The 26,464-nt window shown below is 37.0% G+C and overlaps 1 protein-coding gene across 12 annotated transcripts; it reads left to right on the forward strand.

The window, feature by feature from the left end:
* The first annotated feature begins 16,524 nt into the window (after window positions 1-16,524).
* On the forward strand, window positions 16,525-26,127 carry LOC107759254 (uncharacterized). 12 transcript variants are annotated; one of them, XR_012704966.1, is made up of 4 exons: window positions 16,541-16,761; window positions 23,193-23,294; window positions 25,374-25,481; window positions 25,576-26,127. XR_012704966.1 is itself a non-coding variant. In XM_075243932.1 (3 exons), exons 2-3 carry the CDS (start codon window positions 21,319-21,321, stop codon window positions 22,259-22,261), a joined length of 852 nt encoding a protein of 283 aa, XP_075100033.1. In that variant the 5' UTR covers window positions 16,525-16,761; window position 21,318; the 3' UTR covers window positions 22,262-22,416. The 12 variants fall into 12 exon arrangements, 1 of the variants encoding a protein (XP_075100033.1); XR_012704965.1 differs by having other exon boundaries at window positions 16,542-16,761; window positions 23,193-23,316; XR_012704964.1 differs by having other exon boundaries at window positions 16,546-16,761; window positions 23,193-23,298.
* Window positions 26,128-26,464: the final 337 nt, after the last annotated feature.

The following is a 26,464-nucleotide window of genomic DNA, read 5'->3' on the forward strand; positions in this document are numbered from 1 at the left end:
CCAACTCCAATAGACTAGGGGCAGTTTTGACCCTTTTCCGTTTCCTTTATTATGTTTGATTGACTATGCTTCCTTGTTTGTTCGTTTAAATTTTACTACTATATAAACCCCTCCCCTAATTCCCTTTTGAACGAACCGGAATCACTGCATTATTCTCTTATTCTCACTTATTACACTTTGAAACTTGAGATCTTGTCCGACTGAAAGCCAAGGCCATTCGAATTCGATTGTGTTCTTTATTAGTGCGAGCACTGCCCAGGGTTCATTTGAAATACTTGGGAACTCTGACGCACTGAGATTTTGGGGTTCTGCTACTCTTTTGCTACTGACAATTATAGTATTGCTGGAAATTGTTCTTCTTACTTACTTGTCCGCTAATTTCTAGCTGTCATTCATTTGAGCCTGGTATGTTGGACCAGCCATGTCACGACCTTAAATCCGGACCCGGTCATGATGGCACCTCTCGTGAAGGCAAGGCCAACCGACACACACCCAATTCATTTTAAGTAGTTAAAATAATACTAATTAAGTCTTTTACATAATAATAATCCCAAAGCAAAGGTAATTAAGACAATTTGCAGAATGGACATAGCCCGACATTAGGGTGTCACCAGTCATGAGCATTTATCATAACACTACAAGTTTGAAAGAGACTACACAAACTATTACATAACTATAACAAGGAAAAGAAATAATGATAAGAGGGAGAGACACTGGGCTGCGAACGCCGAGCAGCTACCTAGTGAACTCCATAATCTGCTGGAAGCTCTCAACCCTCGCAAGCAAGACCTGAAGTGTCTGAATCTGCACACGGGGTACAGGGAGTAAAGTGAGTACTACAACTCAGTGAGTAATAATAATAAATAAAGACTGAGCGATAAGAAATCACGTAAAGGCACATCAACATGCTATAAAGAAGCAGTAATAAGCTAGCAAAAGCAATGAAATAGTGAAAACATATAAAGTCACCTTAGTTCAGTTTAAGCTTCTTTAAAATACCTTTTAAGCAGTTAAGAAAGTAACTGACATGCAGCTAGAAAAGATAACACATAAAGAACCGCCCCTCGGGCACAATACCAATAGAATCAGCCTCTCGGGCAACACATGGAACAATATCAGCCCCTCGGGCTATAACTCATATCACAATGGGTACCCGCACTCACTGGGGGTGTAGACTCCGGAAGGGGACCCTTACGGCCCAAGCGCAATATCAAGCTATCTCGTGGTATAATCAATAGGCTCTCAGCCTCATATCAAGTCACCTCATGGCGTATAACTCATGCCCTTGGCCTCATAATCAAAATTAGTGCAACACTGCTGCGGCATGCAGCCTGACCCGAAAGTATCCTCACAACACAGGCCCTCAGCCTTACTCAGTCAGAAATCTCTAAAAAAGTCACTCGGTCACAGTAAAATATGATGCTCAACCCAAAAATATCATTTAAAGTTTAAAACAGAGTAAGCATGGCTGAGTTGTGAGAACAGTATAATATAGGGTGACTGAGTACAGATATAAAAATAAAACAGTGAGAAAATAGTAGTAAAAATCCCTTAAGGGTCCAAATAGTTGGCACGAGGCCCAAATATGGTATTCAGCCCAAATCATGATGATAGCAAATAGTTTTCAATCAAAATACACAGTAAAACGTTCATTCGGGATGGACTAAGTCACAATCCCCAATAGTGCACGACCTCACGCTCGTCATCTAGCATGTGTGTCACCTTAATATAGCACAATGAGGTGTAATCTGGGGTTTCATACCCTCAGGACAACATTTACAATCATTACTTACCTCAATCCGGTCCAAACTCTAGCCCGCGACGCCTTTGCCTCTCGAATCGACCTCCGGATGCTTCAAAACTAACCAAAATCAGTGCAAAACCATCAAAATATGCTAAGGGAACAAAGTCCACTCGAAAGAAATCAAATTAAAACACAAATCCCAAAATTGGCCAAACTCGACCCTCGGACCAACGTCTCAGAGTCCGATAAAAATTACATCAAGACTCCTTATCACTCCCCAAGTTCATTCATATCAAAAGTCCCAAAATCCGACCACAAATGGCCCCTCAAATCCTCAAGACTAGGTCTCCTATACCAAGTCCTAGTTTCTCAATTTTTAACCCTTAACTTCCTTAAATTACAGCTCTAATCCGTGAAATAATACCATATGATCGATTAATAGACTCAAAAATCTTACCTCCAGACGATATCCCTTGATTCCCTCTTCAAAATCTCTCAAAAAGCTCCAAAACCAACTTGAAATGTTGAAGAACAACTCAAAAATCGCGAAGGAATGCTTTTATACCTTCTGGGCCAGGGATTTAGTATATGCGGCCAAAATCCCGCTCCTGCGGTACCACTTTTGCGGTCCATGAACCGCTTCTGCGGTTTTCACTTAAGCCCCTCAGCTTTCGCAGCTGCGATACACAACCCGCACCTGTACCAACGCAGGTGTGGTTCCTTAACCGTATCTACGGTTCCTGCCTTCCTTGGCTTCTTCCGCTTCTGCGACTCCAAACTCACTTCTGCGAGACCGCACCTGCAGCTATGAGAGCAATGACACACCTTTAGCTGCTAAAACCAACTTCCAAACTTTCTGCCAACCATCCGAAATCACCCCGAGGCACTCGGGACCTCAACCAAAAGCACAAACACATCAAATACCACCATCCAAACATATACCACTCTTGAAAACACCTCAAACAACATCGAATCAACCAAAACACATCGGATTCAAGCCTAAGTTTCCAAATTTCCAAATTACGCTTTTGATCAAAAGGTATACCAAACCACGTCCGAATGACCTGAAATTTTGCGCACACATCCCAAATGACCCAACAGAACTACTACAACTTCCGAAATTCTATTCCGATCCCTATATCAAAATTCAAGCCTAAATCTATTCCGGACCTCCAAATCACATTCTGATCACGCTCTTTAGTCCCACATCACCTCCCGAAGATATTCGAACCATCGGAACTCACATCTGAGCCCTCTATCACAAAAGTCAATATCCGGTTGACTTTTCCATCTTAAGCTTCCTCAAAAGAGACTAAGTGTCTCAAACATTCTCAAACCCTCTCCGAACCCTAGCCAACTAACCCAATTACATATAAAACTAGTAAACAAGGTAATAAGAAGCAGAAATGGGAGAAATGGAGCGGTAACTCATAAAACGACCGGTCGGGTCGTTACAAGCCATGGTACTGGAACTCTGGAATACACTAACCACATTTGGAGTTTGGCCCTGCAGTCCATACAAAGTTCTAAGCCTCTTTGAAGGCCCAGATGTGTTAATGGGTTATTCTGTATTCATATTTGGGTCTGTAATAATTTAATATGGTCTGTAATAATTTTTAATAACGATTTGATGTGGAGATCAATTGAAAGGGGGCTGGGGTATTCTAATACTTGCATAAAAGCGTAGAAAACATGCCTATATAGTCTATATGTTCTATTTGCTATTTCATCCAGCATGCGTTGAACAATTTAACCAATTAAATTAAAATGAAGTCCAAAATAAAATACGAAATAGCGTAATAATCCAATATCTAGTACAACCCAGATCTGGAGTCACAAGTACACGAGCTTCTAAAGGTTTTACATATAAAGTCTGAAATAAATACAATTGTCTAGCATGAGATGAACAGTAAAATAAGGAAGGCCGAAGGGGACTTCAAATTCTACAGATGCCAGCAGATCTACCTCGAGCCTCCAAATGATAATCCGAGCTAATACGCCTCACGGATAGCTAGGACCAGTACAAAAATCTGCACAAGAAGTGCAAAGTGTAGTATGAGTACAACTGACCCAATGTAATCCGTAGTGTCGAGCCTAACCTCTACGAGCTAGTGATGAGGCTATGACAGAACACCTACAAAATTAAACCTGTGCAGATAACAATATACGTACAACATAATAATAAATAAAGGCTAAACATGTACTACTGGGAGGGGACATGCGAAAGGGTTAGTAGATAGGGTAACTATAGTAGGGAATGATAATAGGAAACAGTCGATAAACCTTCAACCAATAAAACAAATAAACATAATGAATAGAATTGTACGACATCACCCTTCGTGCTTTCACTATGTAACACCCTGTACATTTGAACTAGGTGTGGATATGTTAAATGGGTATTAATCTGATATTTTAGACATGTGAACTCCTAGCGAGATGAGTATGGATGAAAATAGTTATTTTAGAATCAAGACGAAGAGCGAGGTGTACAAGATTCGATAAAATCGACTAAGTTTACAAAAGGTACGTCTACCAGCAACAGTTAGTGAAATTGTGTAAGGATTTTCGGAAAATGCAAAATATGAAAGTTATAGACCTTTGAAATAGTTTTCCAACAATATATTATAGATCCCGAACGGACCTCTGTGGAAAACGTTATATGCATTTTACAAAACTATGAGCAATATGCACGCCCAGTGCGCGCCCCGAGCGCGACCGCGCACATGTGACTGTGTTACTGCCATTTTCCACGGTCAGGTGCGCGGTCAGGCCTACAGGTACACGGGGGTGCACTTGGGTGTCATTTTAAAGCCCTACTTTGTCCCTCACAGCCCCAAAACATAAAAATTTGCTTTAGAAAGGGGAACTCTCAAAAACCTAACTCCTTAAGGGACCCTCCACTATCCAAGGTAAGTTCTAATAGTTATTCTAAGTTATTTTTCAACATTTTTTTAATATGGGTAAACCCTCCATATCAGTAGATATTCGATTGGGATATCATTGTTGAGATAAGGAACCTTAGAACTCGAATTCAAGGGGATTGAACTTCGAAAAGGTCATGTATTCACTCTCTAATGGATTCTAGCATTAGATTAATGATTATAGACTCTAGTTCATGAGATATGAGTTGATGGGTTTGATAGAAAAGCATGGATAATTATAGGTTTGGGGTGTTGATTGTTGATTATTAGTTAAGGGTGTTGTTTACCTTATGGGTGATAAAGAATAATGTTGATTATAACCATGTGAGACTTTAGAATTTATCTAGGAGAAAGAGAATGGGTTATTGGGTGTAGACACACCATTACTAAGGACTATGAAACTTTATTCTCACCAAGGGTTTTATAAAATGCTTAAGTGACCAAAATATGAGTATCATTGCTAATATGGAATCCGTTTGACTTGTATTGCTATAGATTAAAGTTGAAAGGTTTGACAAACGTTGTATTACGCTCAAGAGCTGGAAGTTAAGGTATCTGAGGCTAACTCTTTATGTTTGGGAACGTTAATGATTCTCCCAACACTACGTTTCTTTTACGATGTTACTAATTACCTCAGAAATATAGTTTAGCCTAGTTCCTTGAATAGTTGTAGAACTTCCATTCTTTAGCTTCATAACTCATTCATGACTTTCGTTCTGAATGTTGTGATCTCAGTGCGTATTCAATATAGACTTGAATTTGATACCCCCGAGTCTTAGTATAGATTACTCAGTATGCCATAAACAGTTGAAGATTCAATGTTCATAATCAGTTCAGGAATACATGTCTCAGTCTAGTCCTATTCAGTATTCTATTATTTATGTAACTTATTGTGATTCAGTATTCCAGTATCATGTAACTCAGTGTGATTCAATATTTCACTATCATGTATTGCAGTGCGATTCTTAGTTCCTGATTTTACATTCATGAATATTGAAATACATGTATTTGGGCCTGAGGCTGTAGTTTATATGCTTTATGTGTACTTGGGCCTAAGGCCGTAGTTTATGCTTTATGCATGTTTGGGCATGAGGCTGTAGTTTATGCTTTATGCATTCTTGGGCCAGATGTCGTAGTTATGTATACGTACTTGGCCCTGAGGCCTTAGCTTGTGCACATATATATTGGGCCCAAGGTAGTAGCTTATTCAGATAAACAGGTTGTTCATCATTCAAAAGAGGGAGTATTCATATCCTTACTTCCACTGTTCAGTTTAATTATTTGTTATCATTTCAGTTACCAGTTACCAATTATCATTTCTATTTCAGTTTCAATAGTTATCATTTCAGTTATCAATTATCAATTCTCAGTTATCAGCTTAGTTTCAATTTCAATATTAATAACTCTTTTTTTCAGTTGCTTTACATACCAGTGCAATTCTAATGTGCTGACGTCCCTTTTTACCTGGGGCCTGCATCTCATGATGCAGGTAATAATTTACAGGTTGATGATTCAGAGTGCTAGGATTCTCGTACCAGCTATTTGGTGATCCCTAGTTCTTTCGGGGCATTATCATTACTTTATAGTCCTTCAGTATTTACAGACAATCAGTATTTTCAATACTTTATTAGAGGCTTCACAAACTAGAGTAACATTTATACAGAGTCTCTGGCTTTTCATGTTAAGCTATTTTGGTTGCAAATATGTTTCAGAGTTGTATAAGTATTTTCGCACTTTGATTTATATCATCCAGACTTCAGTATATCAACATGTGTTAGTTTATCTTCCGCATTCAGTATGTTATGATATCACATGTTGATTCAGCTAGCCAGTTGGTTTGCTCGGTCATATGGAGTCAGGAACCGTGTGCCGTGTTATGTCCAAGCCCAAGTTCGGGGCGTGAGTCAAGCACCAAGTATTGTGTTACATCTAGGCTCAAGTTCGGGGCGTGACAAAGCTTGGTATCAGAGCACTAGGTTCAAGTGTCCTAGGGAGTCTGTGAAGTCATGTCCAGTGGAGTTTCCTTTATATGTGTGTGTCGGCCACTCATATAAACGGTTAACTACCAAGACATCCAGGATTGTCTCATTTCTTTTTACTCTAGATCATGCCATGAAGTTTAGAGCAATAGTTAAACTTCTCTTCCTATCGAATTCCAAATGTACTGGATGCCCAAGCGACGGCAGGAGAAATCTAAAGTCCTAAAGAGTATAATTGCCCCATTGGGGTATAATTATGGAGTACAACTTGGTAAATATGAGACTTGAAAGGATGTTAAAAGTTGGATGCAATGGATAGTAGTTATCATGTCTTATGGTTATCAGTTTACCTCAGTTACCAGTTATACAATCTTTCAGTTAACAAGTTTATGGTTATTCAGTATGCCAGTTATTAGTTATCCAGTTACCAAGTCTCCAATTTTCAGTGTATAAAAATTCTGGTAACTGGTGAGAATACAGTGATGCCTATGGGTGCTAAAAGAAAATGTAAGTAACAGTGGTTACAGCGAAATCTTCACATATTTTAGGTCCGGATTAAGACCCAAGAATCGCCGGATGGTGTAGTAAGTGATTTATCAGATGATGGTATACTCTGAAGGATAAGTTTGTGTATAGTAATCGTATGTGTTTTACCTCAGAGAACAATTTCTTTTAATTCTTGCAAATGGAGCCACAAGTTGGATGATGATAGTTTGGATGTCAGACCCCAACATTGGTCACTATAGTTTTGGACAGAAAAGAGCCTAAGGGTAAAATACCTAGGAGTCAGAAACGTTTGTTATTACCAAAGATGTGATTTCGTACAACTCATGCAAATGACTAGAAGATATAATGTATGCAATGAGAACTAAGAGCAGCCAATACTGAATTTCAGGGAATGATTTTAAGCTATTCATGTATTATTCAAATCACAATTAGAAGGTACCACGTTACTGAATTCCTGTAAGAAGCTGCTATTATTGTGAGATAAAAGGTAAGATAGTACCCCCTTAGGTTATGTGACTAAGTGTTTACCTCAGATGTTTATAGTCTGATATGATTTTGTATTGTATAGAATGTTTGGGGTTAGATTCCAATTTTTTTTAAGATAGATGAACTTTCCATAAGTGTGATCCATGTACATGGTCCAAAAAATACGTTAAGTATGCGACCATAGAATAGGGTCGGATGGTGACGGAAGTTAGAAATAACCTTATGCCTCACTTTAGTTATCAAAAGTAGAACAAGAAAACATGGTTCTAGCAGGTGGTTAGTAAAAGAATAGTAAGTAAGTCTGGAGTTGATATAGTGAATTAGCAATTTCAGCAAAGCTAGTAGATGTACAATTTGATTCACTTAGCTAGGTTAACAATAGTGAGTGGATGACAATTTGAAATACCGAACACGTGTTAGAACCCAAAGAGTTTAAGTTAAACCCGAAGTACAGCGATAGTGGGAAAAATCAGCTAGGCAGTAAGGGATCCAACTACAGAAGAATAGCCTTTAAGAATTATTGAAAAGGGGTCTTCCCAAGATTGACAGTGTGAGCAGAGTTAAATTATTAAGATTATGTATGATAGTTGTGAATACATTAGCTTTCCGTTATGTGAATAATTTAGTTTTTCCTATCTCCGAAGTAAGTTGGAAGATGAGTCATCATTGATGTAGAGTGCAAAGAATTGCAGAAAATAAGGAAAGTTATTTAGATCCAAACAAAAAGAGAAGGATCCGCAAGTATAAGACCTTTGGTCTAAGGGGTGATGTGAAAATTTTCAGTAAGTCCAGTTAGAGATTTGAAACCCGAATAGTTAGCATGGGATATGAAAAATAAAAAAATCAGTTCAATAATGAGGAAAAACTTGTATAATTACCACAGGGATTATGTCTAGCATGTGTAAGAAATACAAAGTGAGCAGAATGTTCACCGATCTTAGTTATTGATGATAAAGTGATCATAGAAAAGCTATAAAATCATGCCGATTTATGTGTTATGAGGGTAGTGCCATTGCACAAGACTCTAAAATTTAGAATACATGTCAAATACTTAGTTCACAATAATACTATAAGTGTTTTCAGGAAGTGCTTAAGAAGATAAAGTGTGGGAAGTATAACTCATGATTGAGGTAGATAAGAGAACTCCGGTGAAAGTAGTTCACCAGCCACAATAGGAGTTCAATTTGCGTACTCGAAAGATAGTAGAGTATTTATCTAGAATATAACTTGTTCCCCCTTAGTAGCCGAAGTGAAGGAGAAATAGTTTGATGATCCATACTTGTTGTAGCTGAAAGAGGGGATTCACAGGCATAAGATGATGGCTTTTAAACAAGGGGGAGATGATAGTACTTTGAGGTACCACGATAGATTGTGTGTTCCAACCATAGATGGAATTAGTGAGGGAAGAAGATGCTAGAAGCCCATAATTCCAGGTATTCTATCCACCCAGTTTCCCCAAAGATGTATCATGATCTCAAGGAGATTTATTGGTGGAACAACATAAAAAAGAACGTCGCAAAATTTGTGTCCAAGTATAGGAATTGCCAGCAAGTGAAAGTCATGCAGCAGGAAACCAAGTGTTTATCTCAGAAGACACATATTTTGAGTGGAGATGGTAAATATGGAGTTTATAACAGGATTATCTTGCTCATCTTGAAAGCATCATTTGATTGGGCGATTGTAAATCGACTCACCAAGTCAGCACATTTCTTGCCAGTAAAGACTACAGATTCAGCAGAACATTATACCTAGTTATACATTCAGGAAATCGTATGATTGCTTGGGACTCCGTGGTCCATCATTTCGGACTGTGGTGCTAAGTTTCCAATGAACTTTCAGAAGTCATTTTAGAAAGGATTAGGCACAAGTCTTCCATCCTCAGAAAGATGGACAGGCAGAGCACATTATTCAAACACTTGAGGACATCTTTGATTTTAATGGCAATTGGGATGATCACATATCTCTCATTGAGTTTGCTTATAATAACAACTACCATTCTAGTATCGAGATGGCACCATAAGAAGCTCTATGTGGGCGAAGGTGTAGACCGCCAATTGGTTGGTTCGAAGTTGATGAAGCAGAGTTGTTGGGACCAAATTTAGTCTATCAGACAATGGAGAAAGTTAAGTTGATTCAAGAGAGTTTGAAGATGGCTCAGAGCCGCCAAAAGTCCTATTCGAACGTGCAGTATAGTGACCTAGAGTTTTAAGTAGATGATTGGGTGTTTCTGAAAGTTTTGCCTATAAAAGGCGTTATGAGATTTGGGAAGAAGGGGAAGCATAGTACCTACTATATTGGGCCATATAGAATCTTGTGAAGGATCAGTCAATTAGCTTAAGAGTTGGAGTTGCCACCAGAATTAGTGGTGGTACATCCAGTATTTCACGTGTCATGTTATAACATTCAAGTTTCCAGTACTCAGATACTCATGTCAGTTCAGTACTCAGATACTCATGCCAGTTCAGTACTCAGAAACCTATGCCAGTTTAGTACTCAGATATTCATGCCAACTTAGTATTCTGATATTGATGTTAGTTCAATTCTCAAATATTCGTGCCAGTTCAATATTCATATACCTATGTTAGTTAAGTATTCATGTATCCATGCCAGACCAATATTCAGTCAATATGATAGTCATTCAGTTCACTATCTCAATAGTTCAATAGTTATGTATTCATTTAGTTTAGTATGCAAGTGTTAATGAAAGCTCATGTTTCCACCAGACCCATTTAAGGTCCGGAGTTAGCAGAAGTTACAATCAGGACAAATATACGAGGACGAATGATCCCAATGGGGAGATAATGTAACACCCCGTACATTCGGACTAGGAGTGGATATTTTAAATGGGTATTAATCTGATATTTTAGACATATGAAGTCCTAGAGGCATGAGTATAGGTGAAAATAATTATTTTAGAATTAAGACGAAGAGTGAGGTGTACAAGATTCGATAAAATCGACTAAGTTTACAAAAGGTCCATCTTCCAGTAGAAGTTAGTGAAAATATGTAAGGATTTTGGGAACACCCAAAAGGTGAAAGTTATAGGACATTGAAATAGCTTTCTAACGATATATTATATATCCCGAACGAACCTCTATGCAAAAAGTTATGTGTGTTTTACAGAATAGTGCGCAATATGCACGCCCAGTATGCGCCCCGAGCGCGGCTGCGCACGGGTGACAGTGTTACTGCCATTTTGCGCCATCAAGTGTGCAGTCAAGCCTACAGGTGCGCGAGGGCACACTTGGGGATCATTTTAAAAACCTACTTCGTCCCCCACAACCCCAAAACATAAAAACTCAATCTAGAAAGGAGAACTCTCAAAAACCTAACTCCTTAAGGGTCCCTCCACCATCCAAGATAAGTTCTAATGGTGATTCTAAGTTAATTTCAATTTCCAACGTCTTATTAACATGGGTAAACCCTCCACACCATTAGATATTCGACTGGGACATTATTATTGAGAGAAGGAACCTTAGAACTCGAATTCAAGGGGATTGAACTTCAAAAAAGTAATGTCTTCACCCTCAAATGGATTCTAGCATTGGTTTAATGATTATAGACTCTAGTTGATGAGATATGAGTTGATGGATTTGATAGAAAAGCATGAACGATTATAGGTTTGGGGTGTTGATTGTTGATTATAGGTTAAGGGTGTTGTTTACCTTATGGGTGATAAAGAATAATGTTGATTATAACCATGTGAGACTTTAGAATTTATCTAGGAGCAAGAGAATGTGTTATTGGGTGTAGAGATACCATTAATAAGGACTATGAAGCTTTATTCTCACCAAGTGTTTGATAAAATGCTTAAGTGACCAAAATATGAGTATCATTGCTAATATGGAATCCCTTTGACTTGTATTGCTATAGATTAAAGTTGAAAGGGTTGACAAACGTTGTATTATGTAACTCAATATAATCTAGTATTACAGTATCATGTAACTCAATGTGACTCAATATTTCACTATCATGTATTGCAGTATGATTCTCAGTTCCTGATTTTAAATCCCTGAATGTTAAAAACCTACATTTGGGCCTGAGGCCATAGTTTATATGCTTTATGCATACTTGGGCCTGAGACCGTAGTTTATGCTTTATGCATGTTTGGGCCTGAGGCCATACTTTAAGCTTTATGTATTTTTCGGCCTCAGGCCATAGTTATGTATATGTATACTTAGGCTTGAGGCCATAGCTTGTTCACATATATATTGGGCCCGAGGTCGTAGCTTATTCAGATAAACAGGTTGTTCATCATTCATAAGAGGGAGTATTCATATCTGTACTTCCTTTGTTCAGTTCAATTATTAGTTATCATTTCAGTTACCAGTTATCAGTTATCAGTTATCATTTCTGTTTCAGTTTCAATAGTTATCATTTCAGTTATCAATTATCAATTCTCGGTTATAAGCTTAGTTTCAATTTCAGTTTTTATAATTCTTTCTTTCAATTGCGTTACATACCAGTGCAATTCAAATATACTAACGTCCCTTTTTGCTCAGGGCCTGCATCTCACAATGCAGGTAATGATTTACAAGTTGATGATTCAGAGCGCTAGGATTCTCGTACTAGATATTTGGTGATCCCCAGTTCTTTCAAGGCATTATCATTACTTTATAGTCTTTCAGTATTTACAAACTGTCAGTGTTTTCAGTACTTCATTAGAGGCTTCATAGACTAGAGTAATAGTTAGACAGAGTCTCGGGCTTTTCATGTTAAGCTATGTTAGCTGCAAATATGTTTCAGAGTTGTATTAGTATTTTTGCACTTTGATTTATATCATCTAGACCTCAGTATATCAGAATGTGTTAGTTGATCTTCCGCATTAAACATTTTATGATATCACATGATGATTCAGCAAGCCAGTTGGTTCGCTCAGTCACATGTAGTCAGGAATCGAGTGTCGTGTTATGTCCAGGCCCAGGTTCGGGGTGTGAGTCAGACACCGAGTGTCGTGTTACGTCCAGGCCCAGTTTCGGGGCGTGACATACTATCAGCCTTACATGAAATACTAATAATGGCACGACATCACCCTTCGTGCTTTCACTCTCAATCTCTAAATAAAATGATAAATACGGCACGACATCACCCTTCGTGCCTTAACACACTCCCTTACCATGTAACAATGAACATATAACAATTGGGTGATAGCATAAGCAAGATCAAGCCTTATGTCAACAATGGTTCCACAATATCAACCTCAACCTCGAAAATAATTCATAATTATCACAGATAGCCTATAAATGCAGGAAAAACGGTCAATTTAATAATTAACTAATCTAAGCATGGATATATGATCAAAGAGAGAAATAAATTATAAGAAACAAGTCCCACTCGCATGATTTGACCCTACAACAACGCATAAGTACTCGTCACCTCATATATACGTCGTATCCAACATTTAGACATGTAGCAAATAGGCAAACAAGTCCTAATCCCTCAAGTCAAGATTAACCACGACACTTACCTCGCTCCAAAGATCGACTCAAAACACTACCGGTGCCTTTCCCCTGGAATATGCCTCCAAACCACTCGTATCTAACCACAATTGACTAGATAATGTCAAATATTGCTAAAGGAATTAATTACAATGCATAAATTTAGGATTTCCACACTTTCCCCCAAAAAATCAAAAATCGACCCTGGGTCTGCTTGGTCAAAACCCGAGGTTTGGATCAAAATCCATTAACCTATTCACCCCCGAGTTTGATTATTTAATTAGTTTCGGAATACGACCTCAATTTGAGGTCTAAATCCCTAATTTCCAAAAAAACCCAATTCTTCCTAAATCCCTAGTTTTCTACCATGAAAAAACAAAGATTAGGGATAGGAATTAATGGGTGATATTACAAATGGAAGAAAATATATTAAGGTGTACAAACCTATGAATTGATGTTGAGTTTCCTCTTAACAATCGCCCCTAGGCCGAGCTTTAAATCACTAGGCATCAGGCCTTCTTCGCGTTCGCGAAGGGCCTGACGCGATCGCAAAGCAGTGACTCAAATAGCCTACAGTTTGCGAGAAACTCTTCATTTTTGCAAAGTCTTACCCTTACCAGCCTACGCGTTCGCAAGCGATGTTCCGCGTTCGCGAAGAGTATTTATCAATTCCCCTCCCCCAGGTCCCATGTCCTAAGCGTTCGCGAGAAGCTGGCTGCGTTCGCAATGGGTATTGCCACCATTGCTCCGCGCTCGCGACCCAGCTATCATGTTCGCGAAGAAGGAGTTTTCCATCCCAGCCTAGTTCAGTCTCCGTGATCGCAAAGAAGTAAGCACCAAAAACCAATAGAAGTCTAAATGCCAGATTCTTTTCTAAGAACTAAGGTTCGTAGGCTATCCGAAACTCACCCGAGCCCTCGGGGCTCCAAACCAAATATGCAAACAAGTCCAAAAACCTCATAAAAACTTGCTAGCATGATCAAAACACCAAAATAATGCCTAGACTGCGAATCAAACACCAAATCAAATAATTTTTTCAAGAAAATTTTAAAACAACTATTTTAACAACCGGACGTCCGAATTACGTCAAACTAACTCCATTTTTCACCAAATTTGACAGAAAAGTCATAAATATAGTAATGGATCTATATCGGGTTTTAGAACCAGAATATGGACCCAGTATCAACAAAGGCAAACATTGGTCAAACCTTTAAACTCTTTAAACGATTAAACCTCAAAATTTCGACAAAAAACGATAACTCGAGCTAGGGATCTCCGAATTCAATTCTGGTCATATGCCCAAGTCCCAAATCACGATACATACCCATAGAGATCGTAAAAATATTTATCCGTGTCCGTTTTCTAAAACCATTTATCGAAGTCAACTCAAATGGACTTTTTAAGGAAAATTTTCATATTTTATCAATTTATAACATAAAATCTTTTCCAAAAAACACCCATACTATGCACCCAAATCAAGGAATGTTTATAGAAGAAATTGGAGGCTTGACAACATAGAATTAAGGTTTAAAACTCTAGATGACCTATCGGGTCATCACATATTGAATTCCTTCCGCTCATTCGTATGCGCATGTGATTGCTCGACATCAAATGTACATTGATAGCTTGTGGATTTCATGGATGAGGTACGAGATGTGTTTTATATGTTTTGGGCTAAGCATGTGGATTATCACCTGGGGGTAATCTACGTATGTGTGATCCTATAGTGTTGTGTGGAGGCTTTCTTTTCTATCTGTGGGTATAAGTGTTGCGAATTGAGTTTGGATTGGTTGAGAAAGTTGACCTGACTGTCACGAAGATAAATGTGAGCTTAGCAGATTATTTGAGATATTATATGGTTTGTGTAACATAAGCTTATGAAAGATTTAGTTTAATCTCACTGCAGTATTATGGCGACCTGCATGGCTTGGTTGAGTTAGAAAGATTCAGTTCTGATGGCTTGGTAATGTGTAAATGGGCTTCAAAAAATTCTCAATAGTTTCTACCACGGTTTGAGATGAATATTTTCTACCGACATAAGGAGCAGGTTGTGTATTATGATTTTTCTCCTAAATAGGATCAAGTGGAAGGTTTCCATCTAACCGAGTATGTAATCTGCTTGTGACCTAAGGTTGGTAATATGGTTCTCATGTTTTCACATGATGTCATGATAGATGCGATGTGTCGTGCGGGATTGAGATTTGCATATGCAAGGACACGGTTTAGTGTTGAAGGGAGGGTCATGAATTCTTAGACAACATGGACGGTTTTAGATGACTAGATGAATGTTGTTACTACTTGGTATTGTTTGAGAAGAATGTGCATTTCAAAGGGCGCCTCGTGTTTTGACTTAGAGATGCTTTATTAGTATTGCGGTACTCGCTTGGTTGATCGGCTGTTGATGTTCGGATTTTGCTATATGGCAAAAAATAATTATGGAAGTATAGCTCGTAGAATGATTATATATGAAGGATGAGTCAGTCACTTGAGTGGTGGAGATGGGATCAGATTTGGTGATTCTTTTGTATTCTGGTGGTTTGGAGACGGGAGTCTCAGAGGCAGATTTTTTCTTGGTTGCGGACTGTGAAGGTATGGCCAAAGTCAGATATCTAATAGTAAGTGTTATGGTTAGGCCATTGAGGACTTTTGGAGGGCTATTTATCTATCTATAGATGACCAGAGCTAATTTGGGGGCTCATTGGTAGGCCAATGAGAATATGTATTCTACACCGGGTCGGAATTATTGACTCAGCACTGTTATTATTGAGGGGTGTGTCATTCAGTTACAGTTGAGCTTGTTCGTGTTCCGATATGTTCTATGTGTTACTCTTCTATGCTATAATGGGTTATGATTTGTTGGTTATACGCACACTAGATGTGTTTCTACTTTGAGCGGGATGGTTATTGAGGTGTTGATTGGCTAGTTGCACCATGATTATGGTCTTTCCTGTTGATGGTATATCGTGCTATCTGTTTCTTCATGATTATGGTCATGCACTTTGTGTGGTTGTTTTTGACTTGCTTATGCACTACAAAAAAAACAGCGTTTAACGACGGAATTTAGCGACAAGTGATATTATGTAGCTAAATAAGGACGGATTAGCGACAAAATTTGTATTTTGTCGCCAAATAAGCTAGAAGATAATTTGTACCAAATATAGCGACGGATAGCGACAAAAACTTAAATTCCTCGCTAAAATTGGCGCTAAATATTAGCGCCTTTATTTAAGCTACAAAATTAGCGACGAATGCTGGGCGACAAAAAAATATTAAAACTTAGCGACGGATTTAACGTCCAATAATCCATCGCAGAATTCATTTTACTTATCAAGGCATTCGAAAGTTATCTGCGACAAAAATATTCCGTCGCTAATTTCCTAAAATATAATTTTATTAATTACTATTAGCGACAGAATTTCGGTCCGTCGCTATTCCGTTGTTAAATTTCCGTCCCCAAAATTAAATTACCCTAGGTAAAAGACCTTCCTAACCATTTGGGCACAAACACCCTAATTTCTCCACTGTTCTTCCTATTTCTTCTCTTCCTCTTCTTCGAAGGCACAAACACTGAGACTTCAGCACCTCTATTTTTTCAGTCGACAGTCCTCAATAAAGGTTGAGACCTCAGCAGCGTAGGTTTTCAGTCGAGGGTTTCCTATTTTTGCAAAGGGGTTTTGTTCTCAGAGGTATGGGCTTGCTTTCTTCTGATATTTGACAAATTAAGTGTCAAATCTTTGACAATTTCGTTAATTTTCTTGTGTTAAAAAGTGATTTTTTATACCTATCTGAAAAATACAAGAAAACCTTTGAAATTGCAATTTTTTTGCTGCGGATCTCTGAAATTCGAAGTCATGTGTTTGTAAAATTCTGAAACTCCAAGTCGTGCGTTGATTTTAGGGATTGCATGTCCTTGATAAGGTAAGATTATTTATGCAGTACTTACTACCTTGTTCCCGTTCTTCTGTAAATTCAATTGTTTGTATTCATATAGCAGTAGTTCTTCTTTCTTCTGTGTGATTATCCTAAGTCAAAATATTTCCTATCCGTGCATGGTCTTCCTCTTCAATCTTAAGGAATTGTAGTAAAGTTCTATGAGAGATTTCAAACTTCTCTTAATGTTTACTCTATTTTTATGCTAGTTTGATCCTGACCAGTTAAAGGGCAAGTAAATGTTGCAGCCATTGTTTGCCTTAATTGGCTGCATTGTCATCAGAAATGCATCTGAAATCTGCACCTTTTAGCTGAGTAGTTACTGTAACTAATGATTTATGTCCAGTTTGATCTGTTATTTCTTGAATTAGAGTTGATATCTCTTGAGTCACATGTTGTAAAATGTAATACCATGATACTTTCCAGAGTGATGTACTGTTTGCTAGTAATATAAGAGTATCTTACTCAAAGGTTTGCTAAGATTTTGGAGCTGGTTCTTTGTCCAGTTAATTTTGAGTTAGCTTCAAATTGTCACTAACATTAAGAGTAAGGAAATGCTTAACAGGAATGCTGAAAAATTGAGAATATATGTTTTTCCATGATAGAACCAATACAGTTTTTTAAGGATTATCATGTATGTTATGAAAAAGTGTTGAAAAGGAAAGAAATATACTTCAAGTATTTTTAACTATTTAACATTTAAGTGCCACAAAAGGACACATGAACACCTATGTGTGTCACCCTTTATCCAGCAATTTAACACAATGGTAGAATTAAAGACCTTCTCTTTTTTCCTACTATCACCTCCCTTTATTTAAAAACCACCATTTTCACTTCAAAAACTTCATACAACAAAATATTGTTTTTCCATATATTAAGGGACAATGTGAATATTTCTGCTGTTTTCACTGTTCCTTGAGCCGTGGGATTACATTGAGTTTGTTGTTGTTGTTGAATATTTCTACGTTTGCACATTGTTTACATGACAGTGGAATTGTAGTACTTGGTAAAATATGGCTCTGATTGGCAGAAGGTATATAATTCTGTTGCTTATAATTGAAAGTTTTGCTTTTCTATAGATGAGTAGTGTAGTCTGTAATTAGTCATTGCACTTAGATTGGTTAGGGTCAAACATCTCTGTTTGGGATGAAAGAGATTTTCCACCATTTAAGACAAAACAAGTGCAATATAGTCTTGAGATTTTGAGCAATGTGAGTTCTTTTAAAGAACTTTCTGTAATATATGCCTTCAGGTACAAGTTTAATCAAATCAATAATGACATTTATTCAAACACTTTCACTTCTTGCTGAAAAGCCTTCAATTGCTGCAGTTGGATCCTGAATTGGCAGTAGTTGCTGCAGCAGTCATAGCAGCAGCAGCTGCACCTACTGTTATACCTCCTGCAGCTTTAACAAGCTTTAACAACTTTTTGTTTATTTTAATATTAAATAGAAACATGGACAATCTAGAGAGTGATTGGATGTACAAAAGGTTGGATGGCCGAGGGGGTATTAATTCAAGTTTCATAACTGGTGTGAACAAGTTTCTCCAGTTTGCTTGTTCTCAGCGCAATCGCATGAGTGGTGACAATGTTAGATATCCATGTAAAAAATGTCACAACATTAAATACGTGGATGTTGAAACTATTAAATTGCACCTTTATCGATATGGATTTGTTAAGAACTATTTTCTTTGGAAGTATCAAGGAGAAAAAGATGTGATCGGTGAGATGTCTTCTAGTGGTGATTTGCATGGTGGCGCTCAACCTGAATCGGGATATGAGAATCCATATCGACAAATGGTCTTGGATGCAGCTGGACCCAATTTTGGCCATGGTTTGAGCTGGAAGTCTTATAATAATACTAAACCTGAGTCATCTCATTCTTATGAACCTTCAATGGAGGCAGAGCCTAATCCTTCAATGGAGGCGGAGCCTAATCCTTCAATGGAGGAGGGGCCTAATCCTTCGATGGAGGAGGAGCCAAATCTTGAGTGCCAAAGGTTTTATGATTTGCTACAGGCCGCTGATGCAAAATTATACCCTAGTTCTTCCCTCTCTCAACTTGCAGTGGTTTCCAGGATGCTAAATATTAAAATGGAGAATGCTTTATAACAAAGAGGTTATAACGATGCAATTGTTGAAAGAGGCTTTACCAGAAGATAACACAATGTTTGATAACTATTACGAGACCAAGAAACTAGTGTGTAGCTTGGGTTTGCCAGTTGAAAAGATTGATTGTTATAATTCTGGATGTATGTTGTATTGGGGTGAAGATGAGGACCTCACATCTTGCAAGTTTTGTGGTCACCAGAGGTACAAACACCGTGTCGGTTCTCGTAAGAGGAAATTAATCTCTTACAAAAAAATATATTATTTTCCTTTGATTCCTAGATTGTGGAGATTATATGCATCTCATGCTACAGCCGCTGATATGAGATGGAATCATGAGCACAAACAAGAGGAGGGCGTAATGTGTCATCCATCAGACTCTGAGGCTTGGAAGCATTTCAATGAAACTCATCCCTTTTTTGCTGCTGAACCAAGAAATGTGAGGTTGGGATTATATACTGATGGTTTTCAGCCCTTTGGTAATTCAGGGAGGAAATACTCATCATGGCCAGTAATTGTCACTTCATACAATTTGCCTCCAGGGATGTGTATAAAAGAGGCGTACATGTTCTTAACTGTCATTGTTCCAGGGCCAAACAACCCTAAACAAAAAATTGATGTTTATCTACAACCTTTAATAAAGGAATTGACCTTGTTGTGGGAAACGGGTGTAGAAGCATTTGACATCTGAAAAAAAACAAAATTTTCAAATAAGGGCCGCTTTGATGTGGACAATCAATGACTTTTCAACATATACTATGTCATCTAGATAGAGTACTGCCGGTAACTTAGCATGTCCTTATTGTATGGAGGAAGCACAATCCTTAAAATTACGTCATGGTGGGAAAACAACTTGGTTTGACAGTCATAGAATGTTTCTTGACCAAAATCATCCGTTTAGGAGAGATCGTAAAAACTTTCATAAAGGTCAGACTGTCAGAAGGCTACCACCACCCCTTAGGACAGGAGAGGAAATCTTGAACCAAATTTGTGAGTTGGGACTGAGAAAAGTAACTGAGCTAGATGCATAAGAAGTTAATGGGAGAATTTCTAGGTGTTGTGGATGGAAAAAGAGAAGCATTTTTTGGGATTTGCCTTATTGGAGCTCTAACATGATTTGCCATAATCTTGATGTCATACATATTGAGAAGAACGTCTTTGATAATGTATTTAACATAGTTCTTAACGTTGATGGCAAGACAAAAGACAATCCAAAGGCAAGTGAAGATATGGTAAACTATTGCGATCGACCGCAATTGGCAAAGAATCCTATTGATGGAAGCTATCCCAAAGCTGCATTTCAATAGAGAAGAATAAAAAAATTGTCTTGTTCAATTGGTTGGAAAATGTGAAGTTTCCAGATGGGTATGTTTCGAATTTGAGTCGGTGCCTAGACATAGACAAGTATAATATATTTGGTATGAAAAGTCATGATTGTCATGTGTTCATGCAACGATTAATGCCTATTGCCTTTCGTGAGTTACTTCCTAGTAACGTGTGGCAAGCACTTACGGAATTGGGCTTATTTTTTAAGGATCTCACCTCGACTGTTCTTCGAGTGGTGGACATGGAGAGATTAGAGGCAGATATCCCACAGATCTTGTGTAAGTTGGAGCGTATATTTCCTCCTGGATTCTTTAACTCAATGGAACATGTGCCTGTACACCTGCCATATGAAGCAAGGATTGATGGACCTGTCCAATATAGATGGATGTATACTTTTGAGAGGTTATGAACTTTTTATGCTCTTATTATGACAAATATGATACACATGACTTTATGAATTTAATGGTCTATACATTTACTTGTATAGTTACCTTCGAACTCTTAAAAAAATGATAGGGAATAAAGCTAGTGTCGAGGGTTCAATTTGCGAAGCATACTTGATGATGGAATCAACACAATTATTTTCTCATTATTTTGAACCTTATGTCATGACACGTAATCATAATATGGTCCGTAATGATGATGGTGGTGTTATGGAAGATATTGAAGGAAATTTATCAATATTCACCCATCCAGGCCGACTATGGGGAGAAGGAAAAAAGAGAAGTTTCTCCCTCGAAGAAATCAAGGCAGCCCAAACTTATATTCTACTAAATTGTGTAGAGGTTGAGTCGTTTGTAAGGTATCATGTTTTAATAATAATAAATATATCCATATATTTTGAGTATGTATTTAACTTATTTTGTTGCAATGAAGTATGCACATACAACGGTTGCAAGAAGAATTTTCCAACCTATCTCAGGATCAAATAAATGAGAGTCTCGAAACGTGTTTTGCTATATGGTTCAAGGAATATGTAAGACTATAAAAATCATTATCTTTTAAGCAATTATGTACTTAAATTGGCTTGTTATATTTAAGCAAGTCTTATAATTTTTTTGAAATAGGTTCAATGCAACCACATTGAGAACCAATTCTTGCGTAGTCTTGCTCATGGACCATTAATAAGCGCAAAATGTTATCCGGTGTATTTTGTTAATAGATACAAATTTCACACGGAATGTCATGGTAGTGCAAGATCAACAATTAATAGTGGAGTTTGTATCTCGAATCCAAATATTGGTGACTATTATGGACAGATACAAGAGATTATACAATTGGAATACTGCGAAGAACCTTTAAAGCAAACTGTGTTATTCAAGTGTGAATGGTTTGATCCAACTGTGAATGTTGGTGTCAAAGAGCATAACCAATACAAACTAGTCGATGTGAACCATCGCCGTCGTTTTAACAAGTACGAACCTTTTATTCTTGTGATACAAGTAACTCAAGTGTGTTATATGCCTTATCCTAGCATGAAAAAAGACAAGGATGATTGGGTAGCTGTTTTGAAAGTTAAACCTCGAGATGTTATTAAACTTCCTGATGAGGCAATAACATCAACTCCAGAACTGACTCTTCCATTCCAAGTTGAAGAAGTTGAAGTCCATTCGATAGATATGAATTTCACCACTGATGAGAATATAATCTTACATGATCCAAATGGGGATGTAATTGAAATGGTTGAACCCATTAATGATGGACTATTGATAGAGAATCAAGAGTTCGAAGATGAATCTTCAGAAGACGAGTATGAAACTGAGGATGAAAATGTGGAGGAGGATGAGGAAGAGTTTGAAGAAGAAACAGATGATGACTAGTGTGTTGATAATGCACTACTATATTTTTATTGAATTTTGGTTTTCTAATAATCTGTGTGGTATGTTATAAGTCATGTATCTATTTTTTAGTATAATCTATAGAGAATCGAATCGAATACCACGTTTGTAGTAATCTAAATGGTATAGTACTCTTATAGCTTACGTTGTGTTGTGAATCGAATATCACGTTTGTAACATGTATTTTTCTGCTTTGTGTTGCTTCAATATTGGATTCTTTTGATGAATCTACCTTTGTTTCTTTGCTGCTAAAATGAGCTAAAGAAGCAAGCTCATTAACATAATCAGCAATTTCTTCGACACAAATGACGATATCGGTTAGTATTGATGCAACTGCAGCCACTGGTATGACTTTTATTAAGTTAATATCTTCCCATAAACCTGATATGAGAAGTGATTTCAGGTTCTTGGCTGTTGTTTTGGCATTTGAGACATGTTTATTAGCTGGCAAGGGAAAAGTAATTATTTTTATAGAACGTGCTAGATCTTTTAGTGCTTTCCCAGATTCTATGCTCATTTTTGTTGTTGTTTCCTTGATCATTCCCTTGATCTCTTCAGGTGCCTCCAATGGAGTCACCATGTATCTCTCCGCATTCTGTTGAATTTTATAAGCTTTCATACTAGCTTAGCTTCTGTAACTTAGCTTCTGCTTGTTTGAATTTTCAGTAAGTTAGCTTCTGTAACTTAGCTTTTGTGACTTAGCTTCTGCTTGTTTGAATTTTATAAGCTTTCATACTAGCTTAGCTTCTACTTGCTTGAATTTTCTGTAACTTAGCTTCTGCTTGTTTGAATTTTATAAGCTTTCATACTAGCTTAGCTTCTGCTTGTTTGAATTTTATAAGCTTTCATACTAGCTTAGCTTCTACTTACTTGAATTTTCTATAACTTAGCTTCTGCTTGTTTAAATTTTTAGAGACTATACTGCTCAGGTTAAGTTCGAGCAGCCCATTGCAGCCCAAGAAAAGGAGCAATTGGAAATATGCCTCGAGGTAGTGGTCGAGGTAGCGCAGGCCGTGTAGGTAAATCTTCAGTTAGGGGTAATTTTTCTACTCGTGAAAATATGCCTACTATTCCCATTCCCATAGTCATCCTCAACAAGGTGGTACGAATTCCTCAGGTGGATCGGATCACATCAATCAAGTTCAAACATTAGGTCCTAGTAGTACGCCACTTATTCAAACATCATGCCATGGTAGTACCCCAACTATTAATTTGGAACCATCTCCAAATACCCCTAATCAGAGCAACACAATAGGTGAGGGTACATCTTCTCAAAGCAACATAATAGGCGAAACTATGTTAAACATGAAATTACCAATGAAACTTCTGATCGAGGAGATACCATAATACCAAACAGTTGATAGAATCAAAACAGACAGTCAAGTTTCTCAAGAATATTAAGTAGAAGATAAAACTGATAAGAGTGTTTCATGCTTTTACTGTAAAGACCTTTTACTCTTAAAATTTCCTATAAAAATATTTTCTCAATATATTTCTATAAAATGTAACATTGGCAATATTCTTTTCATGCATTTTACTATCAAATGTTTGTTTTGAAAGTATTTCTAGGATTTGAAGTAATTTCGATATCTGAATTCAGTGACCTTTTTTCCACTGAATTATCTTATCATATGACATCACTCGATTCTGTCAAAATCATTAAAGCATTTCCTGTACGTAGGAATGACAGGGGATATGTTCCCTTGCATAGAGGCCTCACTAGTAACTTCTTTAGTTCCATCCCTTTATTATTTAGTACCTATATTAGTTTATATATTTTTCTCTGTCTATCATCATTATTTCCTTTATCTTCCTCCCTCCTCCATCAGTTTATCAAAGCTGTTTTGAGTAATGATAGTGTTCTGATCCATAGCTCATTTGATAGAATCTTCCATATTTTTCTTTATACATTTACTGTTCCCTTTTTTTATTGAGTTCTTTTTAGATTTTGAGCTGCCAGCCATTTCCTAATCCACATTGAACAATTTAACTAGTAACTTCCCTGGCTCTTTGATCATGATACTATTAGGTGTGTTGTTGAGTAGATACTCATGTTCCTAAGCTAGTTCTGTATTGTCTTTTATATTTGCCTGTTAAGTTGGTTGAAACACTTAAGTCAGCTCATTTTAAAAGCCTTTTGTCTTCAGCCAAAAGCTAAATAGCTACTAAAATATAGGTTTTGGAAAATGTCAAATAATGCTATTTAAAGAATAATTTAGTTTCTATATTTCCATTCCAATTTGAAGTCAATATATAGATACTGACTTTAGTCTAAACTGGAAAATAGAACTAAGAAGAGAAAATATAAAAGAGAATTAACTTAGTAGATACTATAAATATTCTAGATAAGGGGTGTATTTTTAAATTAGATCTTGGTGTGTACTCTTTGAAATATAAAGTTGATAGAAATTAGAAAAAGTTGAAAAAGTCTTATAAGCATTTATTTGGTATACTTACGTTAGTTCAGGGTTGGCTGCTAACAGTCATTTAACTAACATTGGGGGGTTCGGTAAAATTTCCCATTGCTAAAACAAGTCTATAAGCTTATAAGCATTTATTTGGTATCACGAATCAGATATACTCTCAGATATGCTCTGCAATGAGGGATGCCAAGCTCTTTATTTTGCACCTATAGACTTTCGATGTTTTTCGTGTTTAATTACCTGAAAATTTGATCAGCTATTTGAAGTAAACAAACATGTTCTTTCTTTGAAATACAAAGGAAATTAATTTTGTGAAATTTGGAAAATTAATATTCACCTTGTCTTGATGAACAACTGCCTTAGTTTGTGAAATTAGGATTTCAAATTTGGAACCAAGATAATTCCTCCGTTTCAATTTACTTGAACTCGTTTGACTGGGCACGGATTAAAAAAATCTTATTGGCTTTTGTTAATTATTGTCATTTTAACCCGATGGTGTCAAATAATTTTTGCTATTACTGCATATATGTTGAAACTATTTCTTTTATTCTTTTGTGCCTTGCACACACTCTTTTTAGCGTTCAACTCCTTAGCAAACTTCAGGTTGATTGAGATTCGCGTAGTGTACCCTTTTGTTTCTCTATCTTCTTAATTGAATAATTTCTGTATAGGCTGCTAAAAAGGGTTGAGATCCAACACCAAATGAGTTGCATTTGCACGTCCATACACATGGTAATGATGAAAAATCTTTTGTTGCTGAGAAATCCCGAATCGTACATGTAAGATAACTTTTTAACTGACTGTACTTTCATATATATTTTTCATTTTGTAAATTGAATGTTCTTATTAACTCTTCTACAGGAAAAATAACAGGAGATATTACAACAACAAACACAAACTCAATCTGATATTGATCAGTGTAAAGCATATTATCAAGCCGCGGGAGGAGAACAGAAAAGAAGAGTATATGGCCTTGGATCACAAGCAAAATGCTACCATGGGCCAAATCTTCATGGCTCTCTTGGATCTGATGCTACATCATCAACAACACCTCCAAATTCTCAATCAACACCAACGGGAATCTGGATGAGTTAGTGATGCGATTGATTCCTGCACTGATAGATCATATAGTTCCTGTAATCGTTGAGCGGGTACGCGAATTAGTTTCCTTACCCTCGCATCAGCCAAATACTAATATGGCACCTACATTTCCAACATCTTCTACTACTGCTAATATTGATGAGGTTCATGTATTGGGTTCTGATGATGACCGTAACTCTCCAGCCTAGCGTAGTTATCTTACTTTGTTTGGACATTATTGTCGGTCCTTGTGGATTTTTTGTACTTAATGATATTGTTATATGCATTATGCTATATATTTTGGACCTTATTGAATTTATATTAATATCAGTGACTTTTTATTAAGTGTATTTAATAGTTTATGTAATATGTTTGAATAGAGTACATTTAAAATAATAAATAAAAAGAATTTTAAAAAACCAACAATATAGTAAAAATTAATCAGCGACGGATACGTTCCGTAGCTAAAATATCACGTAAAATAAAATCTTGCGACGAATTGGTGACAAAAGGTTTTTGTTGCAAAAAGCATAGACAATTAGCTATAACATGGCTAGCAATGGACAATTTCGTCGCTATAAGAACAAACGAAGAATTTTATTATGTATTGCAGTGACGAAAGGCATCAAAATAGCGACAGAAACAAGCTCTATAGCGACGGATATTTCCCTCGCTAAACTTT

The sequence above is a fragment of the Nicotiana tabacum genome, chromosome 22, assembly GCF_000715075.1.
Source record: "Nicotiana tabacum cultivar K326 chromosome 22, ASM71507v2, whole genome shotgun sequence".
NCBI lineage: Eukaryota > Viridiplantae > Streptophyta > Magnoliopsida > Solanales > Solanaceae > Nicotiana > Nicotiana tabacum.

What these genes read in the sequence shown, in the direction of transcription:
- LOC107759254 (XM_075243932.1), top strand. Translation starts at nt 21,319, where the DNA reads ATGCACATACAACGGTTGCAAGAAGAATTTTCCAACCTATCTCAGGAT. An exon ending in CTATATGGTTCAAGGAATAT is followed by an intron (nt 21,418 to 21,508) that starts GTAAGACTATAA and finishes TTTTTGAAATAG; the next exon opens with GTTCAATGCAACCACATTGA.